The 13,381-nt window shown below is 34.7% G+C and overlaps 1 protein-coding gene across 10 annotated transcripts in view; it reads left to right on the top strand.

The window, feature by feature from the left end:
* The window catches only part of Uimc1 (ubiquitin interaction motif containing 1), a 116,631-nt gene that overhangs the window by 54,362 nt on the left and 48,888 nt on the right, over nt 1-13,381 (top strand). For 7 of the 10 annotated variants that reach the window (XR_013438744.1, XM_078049464.1, XM_078049470.1 and 4 more), the window contains 5 exons: nt 2,273-2,397; nt 3,219-3,324; nt 3,619-4,355; nt 9,388-9,452; nt 11,448-11,524. Coding sequence is in view for 9 of the 10 variants with exons in the window: in XM_078049464.1 (XP_077905590.1) it covers nt 2,273-2,397; nt 3,219-3,324; nt 3,619-4,355; nt 9,388-9,452; nt 11,448-11,524 (1,110 nt within the window). In the remaining variant the exon portion in view is untranslated. Of the gene's footprint in view, nt 1-2,272; nt 2,398-3,218; nt 3,325-3,618; nt 4,356-9,387; nt 9,453-11,447; nt 11,525-13,381 lie in introns of those variants that run through there. The other 3 variants (XM_078049484.1, XM_078049489.1, XM_040273114.1) reach the window with 2 other exon arrangements.

Raw genomic sequence — 13,381 nt, forward strand, 5'->3', positions numbered from 1 at the left:
TCTCTCATCTCTCTCGTCTCTTTCTCTCTCTCTTTAAAAAAAATTTTTTAAAAAAGCTAGGGTATTGATACATGTAAATACATATATACCTACCTACACATATGTAGAACCATATTTATATCTACATTTATTTTTATATTTATATTAAAAGAATGAGTTTATATTGATTCTTTTATTCCAATACTTGTGATTCTTTCTAAATATGTCACTCCTCTGAAGATAAAAACCTGTTTTCTGTTAGTCTTAATTTATTATTTCATTAGTCCCTTCATATACTACTATCTTGATTAGTAAGTATACCAAGTTTTGATGTCAGAGTAATTTCTCTGTCTTTATTCTTTCTAAAGATTAGTATTTATATTAAATAAATATAAATAAATACTTTGGCTATTCCAGATTTTTTGCATTTCCATATAAATTTTAGTATTTCCATATGAATTTCAGAATTATTTTCAGTTTTATTAAAATGCATGTAGGAATTTTAAGGTTTAATTGAATCTACAATGCAAATAACTTTTATGACAGACACGAGTAATATTTATTGAGTAATTAGCCAGGTAACCTTTAAAATTTTTTTATTAATAGACTATTTTTCAGAGAAGTTTTAAGTTCACAACAAAAATAAGTGGAAAGTACAGGGAATTCCTGTATGTCTCCTGCCCCTTCACATATTAAGCTTCCACCATTGTCAACATCTAGAACCAGAATGTTACATTTGTTATATTAAATGAATATATATTATGTCACTAAAGTCATTAAATAAATGATTACTTAATAATAATTATGTTGTTATAATTTAGATAGGTGCTAAAAAATATAAGTGAACTCATCTGGAGAATTAAATAGCAGAAGGGTATTGTCAGGTCTTTCTAGGTCATGATATAAATATTGAACATATTTAAAAAATAACACAAAATTAACAGAGATAAAGGAATCCCTAAAGTTGGATCCAAACAAAAAATATACCCAAATTGAATTTGAAATGATCTTAATGAAAATGGAAACATACAAAATTTGTGGAATACAACAAAAGCAACATTTACAAGGAAATTAATAGCTTTATATGAGGAAGAAAAGCTTAAAACCAGTGATCCAAGCTTCCCATTTTAAGACGTGATAATATGGAGAGTAAAATAACCCAAAGTTAGTGAAAAGAAAGAAATATGGCAAAAAATCAATGAAATAAAAGATAGCATACAACTGAGAAAAAAATTAAAAATAGGTTCTATAAAAAGTTCAATAAAATGCATAAGCCTCTAACTAGACAGATCAAGGAAAAGAAAACACATTAACAGCATCAGTATTGTAAAAGGGGACAACACTTCAGATTCTGCATTCACAGAAAGAATGATAAAGGAATATCGGAAATTTATTTGATACCAGTAAATACTACAGGTTGGATCATGCATTCTGAATGGAAGTGATATCATCCTTAAGGTGACAAAATTGATTCTTGGAAGGCAAGATCCACTGAATATCTTGATGTGTAAGACTTTTCATAGAAACAGTGGGGCCAATGGCTCTTTAAATTAGACCTCAACTCTTGACTTATAAACTTAGGGAACTGTCTAAATCAGAATCACCTCTTCCTACCCCAACCAAATTATGCCTATACAATTCTTTGATTATATTTAGCATATATCTATTGTGTTTGTTTATTGATGTTCCACTTCCATATTTGGCCAGTGAGGGTTTCTTTTTTTTTTTTTTTTAAATTTGGCTCCTGAGTTCTTTTGTAGTGTTTTGATGAATATCTTGCTCACAGCTTTGAAAAATATTCTAGCTCATCTTGTATATTTCATGCTCTAGACTAGGAATCAAACATTCCTTCATTATACTACAATTGATTTTACTAGGAATGTTCTTCATTATTGGATATATCAGAGGGTTCTGAAGAGTAGAATTATTCTGGTTAAATGTTGGGCATAAAGCAGTATGGTATTTATTCATTCATCGGGTATTTATTACTTATTTATCATGTGCCATTCTCTCTGATGCTGAAGATATAATGAACAACACAGGCAAAGACAATATCTTTAGGAGCTTACCCAGGGTTCTTGTAACTGTTGCTAATGATCTTGACCAACACTTCACCTTTTGTGGTTTTCTTCATTTATTAGATTACAAAATTGTACTCAATGGCTTTTAGTGTCCTTAGTTTAAAAGTTAAGGATTCTGTTTTTGTTATTGTTGTGTTGTTTGTTGTTTTTTGTTTCCAGGCTAATTCATTGTTTGTGGTATCCTTTTCTCTCTTTTCCCTATCCTCTTACAGAGATGACAGAAGAAGAGCAGTTTGCTCTGGCTCTTAAAATGAGTGAGCAGGAAGCTAGGGAGGTGAACAGCCAGGAGGAGGAAGAAGAGGAGCTCTTGAGAAAAGCCATTGCTGAAAGCCTGAATGTAAATATGCTATGCTGAAAAAGTTTGTGGGATTTATCAGCAATGTTTTTTGACTTCTACATAGTTATAATTGCATTAGGAACTAGCTGTGGTATTTTATAGAGTTTTCAACTAACAGATATTTCCCATAATAATTTTTAATATCCATGTTGAATTGTTGGTTAACCCAAATTGAAATATTTCATACTTGAGTTTTCTTCTATCCACAACTTTTTTGAGTCTTTGCTTAAAAGAACCATAGCAAGTTGACAGTTCCTAAAAAGAGTTAGAGAACACCAAGAATTCCAAAAGAAGCAAGATCAGATGTTTACCTCCCCTGATTTGTGGGGAGATCAAAGGAATGGGTAGTTTTTAAAATAATGTTAAGTTGTGATTTGAATATGTACAATTCAAATTATTTTAAATATTAAGGTACTTGCCAAAGGCAGGTTCTGAGCCATCCTTGATTTTTTGGTTGTTATTTTGAGATGGGGCCTTGAAATGTTATCTAAACTGGCCTCGAACTTGCAGGTTCAAGTGGTCTTCCTGCTCAATCTCCCAAGTAGCTGGAACTGTAGGCATGTGCCGCTGCATCCAGCCCAAGCAATCATTTATGCCATTAGCCCCTCGTATTTGAAAAGGGAATAGTATAGTGATCTAGTATAGCACTTTGCACATAAGCATTCAGTACATGTTATGGAATTCATTTGAACTGAGCATCTACATGTTGGAGAAGAAAAACTCCTAGGGGCAATGGCTTCCCCTTATTGTCCTTCCTGTGACTCTTCATATATAGCTGTTTTAATAATAAACTTGGTCTGGTGTGGGATCACTTGTTTCAGACTTGCCGGCCTTCTGATGCCTCTGCTACCAGATCTCGACCTCTGGCCACTGGACCATCTTCACAGTCCCACCAAGAGAAAACCACAGACTCTGGGACCACTGAAGGCATGTTCTGGTTCCTTCTATTCATCAACTATAACCATATCACAGGGATCTCATTTTGAGAGTAGAAATGCCCAAAATCCCTTTGGTGATCTTAAAGAAGTTCAAACAGAAAGTAGTTGAGATCTCACTAATATCCATTGTACTTTTATCTCCAAGGAAAATCCAACCTTTGGTTAAACCCAAAGAAGAGCTTTTCTTACCCACATTTTATAATTCTTGGTAAGTGATAGCTTACCAACCCCCTCTTAATTAAAAAGTTTGTCCTTAGCCCTACTTTTTCTCAAATACCTACAGGCATATGGCAGCTGGTACCTCCATCACTGTTTAAAGGCTCACATATCAGTCAGGGAAACGAGGCTGAGGAAAGAGAGGAGCCTTGGGACCACACTGAAAACACTGAAGAGGAGCCGGTCTCTGGCAGCTCAGGAAGCTGGGACCAGTCAAGCCAGCCAGTGTTTGAGAATGAGAACGTTAAATGTTTTGACAGATGTACTGGCCACTTGGCTGAGCACACAAAGTGTGGGAAGCCACAGGAAAGTACTGGGAGGGGTTGTGCTTTTCTCAAAGCTGCCCAGGGTAGGGGGGACACATCTAGGCACTGTCTGCCTACCCCAGCAGATGCCAAAGTTCTTCAGGACACTGGGGGAAATGTGCACTACTTCTGGGGTATTCCATTCTGCCCTGCTGGAGTAGACCCTAATCAATATACCAAGGTCATTCTCTGCCAGTTGGAGGTTTATCAAAAGAGCTTAAAAATGGCTCAGAGGCAGCTTTTAAAAAAAAAAGGGTTTGGGGAACCAGTGTTACCTAGCCCTCCTTCTCTGATCCAGAATGAATGTGGCCAAGGAGATCAGGCTAGTGAAAAAAATGAAGGCATCTCAGAAGATATGGGAGATGAAGACACAGAGGAGAGGCAGGAGTCTAGGGCATCTGTCTGGCACTCAAAACCCAAGGATTTCCAAGAAAGCCCAATTAAAAGCTTGAAACAGAAACTTTTGTTGGAGGAAGAACCAACAACCAGTCATGGTCAGGTAAGGGTCAGTGATGCTGTAATTAAGGATTATTTATTCACAGATTAAACAAGGATTATTTTAGCTTTTTGTATTTTTTGTGGTTCCCCCCAATGATTAAAGTAATACATGCTCTTTAAAGAAAATTAGTAAAGTACAGAATATAAAGAATTACCTATAATTCCACCACCGACAGGCAATTATCACTATTTCTATACATATAAAATATAATTTTCTACTTAATTTTTGAACAAAATGAAGACTGTTCAGTGTAAACTTTTTTCCTTTCCCCCACCTTATGGTTTATTCTAGGTCTTTTCCTATTTATTAAATACACTTGAAAACATTCTATCATATGAGTATATCATAATTTATTATTATTTAAAAATTTTATTTCTAAAAAGCTACTTTTGACTAGATAATATTCACAGGGACAAAAATTCAAAAAGATGTAAATTTAAAAATCTTGTCTCTACCCTCCAGCCAACCATTTCTCCTCTCTGGACTCAATCTGTGTTACTAGTTTCTGGTACATCCTTCCAAGGAATTTATATACCATAAGTATTATACATATTCTTTTCCCCACTGTTTTTACACAAACAATAGCATACTAAACACTTTATTCTGCCCTTGCCTTTTAAATTTAATGTCTATGAGATTGTGTTATAATAGTACATAATGAATTTCTTCATTTGTTAATCTTTTTTCTTTTTGGATGTGGAATATACCATGTGTGAATTAATCATAGTTTGTTTTATCCAATAATGGTCTATTAGTGAACATTTAAGTTCTTCCAATATTTCCTATTACAAATAGCACTGCAGTGATTTTTCTTAAACATTTCATCCACATGGGAGATATTTGTAGGATAATCTCATGTTGATATAGCTGGTGGATCAAAGGATATCTGCATTTACAATTTTGTTAGATATTGTCAAACTTTCCTCCTTAGAAGTTGTATACATTTACACAACCACCAGCAATGTATGATATAGTTTCTTTGTACCCATACCAGTATAGCATTATCAGACTTCTTGAACATTGCCAATCTGAGAGATGAAAAAGGTATTTCAATGTAGTCTTTTTTCCTTTTTCTTTTTTGCAGTGTTGGGGATTAAACCCAGGGCTTCATACCTGCTAGGCAAGCACTCTGCCTCTGAGCTTATACTCCCAGCCCTTATGTTAGTACATTATTGAATTTTTAACTTACAATATGAATGTAATCATTTTCTTATATTAAAATTATCTAGATTTTCCTTTTTTTTTTTTTTGGTACCAGGGATTGCACCTAGGGGTCACTGAGCCACATCCCCAGCTCTTTTTTAGTTTTTTAGTTTTTATTTGGAGACAGGGTCTCAGTAAGTTGCTTAGGGCCTCACTAAATTGCTGAGGCTGGATTTGAACTTGCTGTCCTTCTGCCTTAGCCTCCTGAGCTGCCAGGATTACAGGTGGTGCCATGATGCCCAGCCTAGATTTCATTAAAAATATATATATATATTTTTTAATCATAGGTGGACACAATATCTTTATTTTACTTTATGTGGTGCTGAGGATCGAACCCAGTGCCTCATGTATGCTAGGCGAGCACTCTACCTCTGAGCCACAATCCCAGCCCCCTAGATTTTATTTTTAATGACATATTCTGGCTTATGAGTTTACCATATTATATATTTTTTAAAATTTTTTAATCACTGGATATTTTGGTTGTGTGAAACTTAGATCTGTGTGAAACTTTTCTTCATTCAAATCAGTGCCCTTGGGTATAGGGAGCCAGAAAAATACTATATTAAAGAAGGGGGCTTGGGTTGTGGCTCAGCAATAGAGTGTTCACCTCGCACGTGAGACCCTGAGTTTGAGTCTCAGCACCACATAAAAATAAATAAATGAAATAAGGTAATATGTTCAACTACAACTAAAAAATAAATATGAAAAAAATTGCATTATTTGTTTTAAAAAAAAGAATTGTGAACATACAGATTCGCTATTTATTGCCACATTGCTTTTCAGAAAGATTGTTCAAATTTGTATTTCCTCGCTCTAGCACTATATGAAAATACATGGTTCACTACAGCCATGCTAACATTTAAAAATATAAAACAAACTTACTGATTATACAGGCAAATAATGAAAATATTATATTCATAATTTTCCCTTTTATCCTGATCTCTTGCTTTCAGGAATTGTGTGTATAAGGAATTTGGGTGTTTATAATTTCTATTGAACATGACTTTGTTGAAGTTGCCCATTTGTGTAACTCTTTAGCTGATAGAGATAGCAAGAATTTACCTTTGGTCAAATGGCATAGTGTGTAACGAATGTTATTAAACTTTATAATCAGATTATTGCTTGTTTCTGGCATTGCTGTGACAAGGAAAGTTGTTAATGAAGATAAGAGGTCACCTCAGTGGCATTATGGCAGGGAGATGTTGATGTGGTCACTACTTTTCAGAGTCTGATCCTTAATTTTTCAGTCTAGGTGCTGGAACTTATTTCCAGAAATTACCACATTGTGTGGAGTTGTGACTGTTACTTAGCCAAACTTCAAGCTGATGTATGTACACCAAATGACACATTTCTTATGGAATAAAGACATTTTTAGTGACCAGACTACTCAGATCCACCATATATTGTACCTCTTTCTATGATGAATGTATCTAGAAAGCTGAAATAATAATCAGAAAATGGAAACTTGAAAAGATGGTTTAACTAGTCTATGGAAAGACCTGATAAGCGATCATTGCCTTACAACAGAGGCCTTTTCTGTGATGACTGGCTGATGGTTTAATTCATTTTCATTTCCTGTGCCATGGTGTTGAAAACACTACTTGAGTTTGATCTTTGGATTTTTCTTTTTTAAGATTCAATCAAACTATCCCATTCCTGTAACTTATTTCTTAAGTATAAAATGTAATATCTTGATTAGGCCACAGATTCTTTAGAGCTTTATTTCTACATTTTCATGTTCACTTTATTTAGATTTAGGTAGTCTAATCAAATTTGGTTGCACATTTTGCTATCTTATTTTCATATTCTAAAAGAACCTCACTGTACAGCTAAATTCAGTTTACTTCCATTTAAGGTATAACTTTAGAAATTAAAATAGTTTACTCAAATGAATACATTCTTGGGATTTCTTGTTGAAATGGTTGGGAAGATGATCATTTATGTAAATGATAACAGTAGTGGTTCAAACATGGATTTTGGGTTCAGGAAAGTGCCAGCTCCACTTTTGATCAGTTGTCTAATTTTGTGCAAATTATTTAACATTGAAGTTTAATTTTCCTCATTTCTAAAATAATAATTTTTGCTTCATAAGGTTCTTGTGGAGATTTCAGGATAATGTATGTAAAATGAATAAGCCTGGCATTTAAAAGGTGAACAATAATTTTTAAAACAATTACACTGACAGAGCTGGAGATATGTTCAACCTAAGGTGGAAGTGTCTTATAACTGATTTTTGCAAATGATTGTTTCTGAAGTCTTAGGGCTTAGTCATCTAGTAATTCTAAGTCAGCAAAATTCTATTAAGTGGACACTAGGTGTCAGTGTTCACTGTTTTTTTTTTTTTTAAGATTCTAAAAAGGAACTTGTAAGTTCAAACAAAATCAGGCTAAGTATTGATTGCTGTTTTATTTTAGTTCTTTAGATAGTTTTAATCAGCTCATTTTTCATAATAACTACATTCTTGATCTGTACAACTATGCCTTCTTCTTGACTGAAGACTTGATTCAGCTACCCCACTACCACGCTCTCCCCAGAAACTTTTTTTCTTTTTTTTTAGTGCTGAGGATTGAACCCAAGGCCTTGTGCATGCAAGGCAAGCACTCTAGCAACTGAGCCATATTGCCAGCCCTCCCTTCCCTTTTTAAAAAGGTGCATTTCATCATTTACCTGAGTGGTAGAGAGATGACTAATTTGTTTAGGTTATTTATCCTGTTAGAAAACTCTGAACACTTCAGCCAGTAGCTTTATATCTACTGGAAGAAGCTTCACAGACAAGGTACTTTGTCAGAAGTCTACTTAAGGTAAAAGTAGCTGCTTTTTCTGTACATCAACATTCAACGTGTTGATAATTTGCACTGATTCTACCATGAGTCAATGCAAATGTGTTTTTCTTATTTCAGTCCCAATCATTGCATTGCCTTTTTTTTTCTATTGTTTCTTTATTTTTGAAGAATTTTGCCTACTAGGGGTTGAACCCAGAGGCACTTTACCACTGACCTACATCTCTAGCCTTTTTTTATTTTTTATTTTGAGATAGGCTTTCACTAAGTTGCTGATGCTGGCCCAAACTTGTGATTCTTCTGCCTCAACTTTCCAGTCAGCAAGATTACAGGCATGGACCACCCACCTGGTCATTGTATTTCTTAAAAGGTATCTTTATAGTTAGGTAGCCATACCTTAGTGGCAGATTTGTAGCAAAAAGAATCTTTATAGCTTTCCCTTTGGAATGTCCTATGTTATGTCCTAGCTGTGCTCACAGTGTTTTTCCTAGCTCAGTATTTCTGTTGAAAACTGGACTTTTCTATTTTTCCCTCCCACAACAAAAGCTTTATAATTGTTTTTCTGGTATCATAATATATTCGACTTACTAATTAATATTTATGTAGGTCTTGCATTTTACAAAGTACATTGCATAATTATCTTGCTTAATTCTCATAATAATAATCTGTGTTAATACTTAAGATGAGAAAAGAGATTCAGATATGACTTATCCAAAATTACAGTTAGTAGGTGATCTAGATCTGATTCAAATACCAGTCTTTCGTCTCCACAGAGTATGTTTTCTTTTTACTGAAACTTAATGACTTAAGAAAAATGTTTTATATTTATTGCTGAGTGATAATGTTGAACGATTACTATTATTTTTGAGGCGGGGATTGTGCTGGGGATACAACCAGGACCTCATATGGGCTAGGCAAGCACTCTATCACTAAACTACATCCTAGGCCTGTTTTTTACTTTTCTTTTCTTTCTTTTTTTTTTTTTTTAAAGAAGGAGAAACCAGTTCATCTGTGCCTGTGTATTTAGGATGTTACATATTTCTTTGCAGTCTTCCCAAGGGCTATTTGTTGAAGAAACTTCTGAAGAAGGAAACTCTGTACCTGCCTCACAAAGGTGAGATTGCATGTTGTTGTGAGTTCCAGTCTCTTCTGATGGTATCAACATAAAGAAGATGAACCACACGAATGAGACTACATCTGGACAACTTGCTACGAAACTTTTAGCTCTTTTATAATATAAGCACAGACTAGGAGAAATCATTACTGTCTCCAAGTTTTCAAATATTCATCTCATAAAAGCCTAGAATATTGAGTCTGGAAGAGATCTTAGAGGTTTTCTTGTCCACCCTAGTTATTTTGGCATAAATCCCATTTATCTTATTCCTAAAAAGTGGTCATCCTGCTTCTCTTAACTAACCCTAGCTTCCTTTACCAATTTGAAGTCTTTATGGGCCTTGTATTCTTCTTATCTATTTCTCCATTTGTTACTCTTCTTATGCTTATTTCCAAACCTTGTATATCTTTTAAATCTACTCTCAAGACTTACATCCTCTTTGATGCCTATAATTATATTATTCAGGCCACATAGATCCTATGCCACTTTTAATTTGTTTGTATCTCATCTTTTCTACAAATGGATTTATTTGTATTACCTCCTCCATTAATTTTTATTGCTGATTTGTTGATAGGGTTAACTTCTAAGTCTTCTTATTTTAATAATAGATGATGATTGATTGGTTATAAACTGTGGTATTAACTGGATCAGTTTTCTAACTACTTTCTCCCTTTGCTTGATAGTTGAGTTTTGGGAATTTCTCAAGAATGTAGTTTTGTATTAAGTGATTGTCATCTCCTATATAGAAGTTGAGGCCCAGTGCCATTTGCTGTAATGTAGGTAGTGTTCTTTCTTAGACTTTTGGTGGACAGTACTAAGTATTTCTTCTTGGGCTGAAGAATATGGCTTTGGTTGATTCTCTTGTGGTTAAGACAGTTTTGGAAGTGTTTTTAACTGGAGTAGGCCTTCTGTTCCCTGTAGACCTTTCTGCTTTATTGTGGTGAGTCTGTGCAGAGCAGATGTAGGTTTTTAATAAATGATTATACACTTTGTCACCAGGAGAGAGTTGAAATTGCAGGCAATGTGGTTTGACTTCAAATTGATTAGCCCATTTTATAAATGTCAGCAAATTGTTTTGTGATGGACCCTTTGAATAGAACCCTAATGTTACATGCAGAGTAAACTGTCTGGCTTGGGTTTGTAACAAATGCTATGAGATGTTTTATTTAGAGAGAGAAATCACTTGTGGTTTCCTGTCAAGATTTAGTTATTTATCTTGAGTCAGTGATGGCTGTTCTCTCTTTGTGGTTCTTGGTTGATATGAGAATTTGTGTTTTTAAGCGTCTTCTTGCATACTTGATCAAACTAATCATAAAGTTCTGTGAAGCATGAGAGTAGTAGTTCAGATGCTCAGATCTCTGAGCCATGTGTTTCTGTGTCAGGAGGAGTTAGCATTCCATAAACAGGCAGGGAAAACCAGAAGGTTGGATGAGGGAAGCTATTCATAATTAAGTTTTCCTTGGAAGAGAGATTGAACTTATATGGACAGATTTTTGCTGTGAGATAGTTTGGAATTGTATTTCATTTTTGTTGTTTGGAAAGCTACATCTTGAGATAAAGAGGAAATATAACTGTGAGGTGATGGAAAAGTTAATGTGCTGTCGGGAGAATCTCTATTTACATGTCTCTGGCCTTCAGAAGGCTGAAATGGAGGCTATAAAACACCTTTGACATTTTTTTGTTGAAGTGGAATTTTTTGTCTTCTGTGATATTTGCAGATAATGCTTATCCTTCCACCTTCCTTTGTGAAGACTCCAAAAGGGGGTTTCTTTTCCTTCAGTTTTTTCGCTGGAACCCAAGTTATAAGCATGTTTATTTTCCCTGTTTCTGGCCTAGAGTTTTCACTATGGACTCCTTGCTTCCCTGTTGTGCCTTTGTGGTATTGGACAGCAGGTATCAGATTGCTTGTGGCTTTGTGAATGACTCACTGTTGTTTTGGCCTGGTATTCTGATTTATTTTTCTGGGAATTCACCTGGAGTTTGGTTCTTTTCCAGCATTGCTGCTTTGACCAATAAGAGAAGCTTAGTCCTTATGCCAGAGAGTTCTGCAGAAGAAATCACTGTTTGTCCTGGTAAGCACCTTCCTATGATTTTACTGAATTTCTGATACCTTGCTAACTATCTTTTCATTCTTGACTGTTTAAACCATTTTCTGACTTTTCAGACCATTCTCAGAAAGCATATGTGTGATTGATATATACACACACACATATACATATAGATGCATCCTTATATATATTTATATTTTTAATGGTATATTGTTGGCTCTGATTCTCAATCTTTTCTCTTTCTAAGGGTAATTTGGTTTTGAAATTAATGTATGACTTTTTTTGGTCTTCTTTTTGTCTACTTAACAGAAATGGCAGCAAAGAATTAGGAATAACCCTTACTTAACTGTACATGCAGAGCCAATAGGCTTTTATGTTTTGGTTATGTGTGCTCTTAAAAGTTGGACTGTCCTCTTGTCTGTTTCATTAAGCAGATTTTTCTCTCAGCCTTTAACTAGTTTTGACATGGCCATTCATTGTTTTGTTTTGTTTGCATTTTTTGCATAGTGGGTCCAGAAATTGAATTTTGCACACAGTTCTGTGATCAGCTTCTTAGCAGGATACCCTGGTTAAGTGTGATAGTTTGTTTTTTGTTAATTGTAGAAATTAAAAGGTACTTACTTGCTTTAGGCATAAGAGGAACTCTTTCAAAGTTGCATATGGATGTATTTACATATACAAAGTAATTTTTTAAATAATGAAATTTATTTTAATTTTTTTAAATTGTTAATGGACCTTTATTTTATGTATTGATATGTGGTGCTGAGAACTGAACCCGGGGCCTCACACATGCTAGGCATACGCTCTGCCACTGAGCCACAACCCCAGGCCACATATACAAAGTAATTTTGAATGAACTAAAATACTTACTATCTAATAGAATTCTTGAGTTGAATCACTGTATGATATAAAGAATTTTTTTTGTGATGTAAATCATTACCTTTTTTTGGTGCCAGGGATTGAACCCAGGAGCACTTAACCACTTTTTTGTTTTTTTATTTTGAAACAGTGTTTCCCTAAGTTTGCTCAGGGCCTTGCTAAACTGCTGAGGCTGGTCTTGAACTTGGAATTCTTCTGATTCAGCCCCCTGAGCCACTGGGATTACATGCTTGACTAAACCACTACATTTAAAAAATATTGTTTTCTTGTATTTATAGATGGACAGAATGCCTTTATTTTATTTGTTTATTTTATGTGGTGCTGTGGATCGAACCCAGTGCCTCACGCATGCTAGGCACGCGCTCTGCCACTGACCTACAGCCCCAGTCGTAAACCACTACTTTTTAAGAAACTTTTTTCTTTTTAAAAAGTAGAGCCCCCCTCCTCCCCCCCCCAAAAAAGTGGAGCCCATTATATTTATCAGTAATTTCATTCATGTGAGATTGAGGAACTTCTTAATGTTTAAATTCTTTGGACAGCAAGTGATGTACGGATGTTTCTATCAGTCATCTGGGTTTCCTTCAGGTCTTATGTAGTCTGTCAGGATTAGAGATAGTCAGTTTTCTTGTTTGCTTTTCTTCAGTTTTTTTTTTTTTTCCCCCCAAAGAGACTTGGAAACAAAGGAAAGCCCTGGAAATATTTTAAAATATTTGTTAGTCTATTATGAAGTTTTATTTATTTTAAAAATACATTTATGTTGATTTTTATTGAAAGTAGTTCCTTAGTTCATTTGAAAGATATTTGGATCATTGCCTAATAATTCCCATTAGGAGACCCCATTACAAAGTGCTGAGATTTTGGCAGGAACATTCAAGAAAGCTATGTACTATCTTTATGAAAAGAAAGCTTAATCTCTTAATCTCTGTCTGGGATTCCTGCATCATGCCATCTTTCTGTGAAGTCATCTAGTCAACCTGTTTTGGATATGGCATGTGATGTCAC

The sequence above is a fragment of the Ictidomys tridecemlineatus genome, chromosome 1 (assembly GCF_052094955.1).
Source record: "Ictidomys tridecemlineatus isolate mIctTri1 chromosome 1, mIctTri1.hap1, whole genome shotgun sequence".
NCBI classification, from domain to species: Eukaryota; Metazoa; Chordata; class Mammalia; order Rodentia; family Sciuridae; genus Ictidomys; species Ictidomys tridecemlineatus.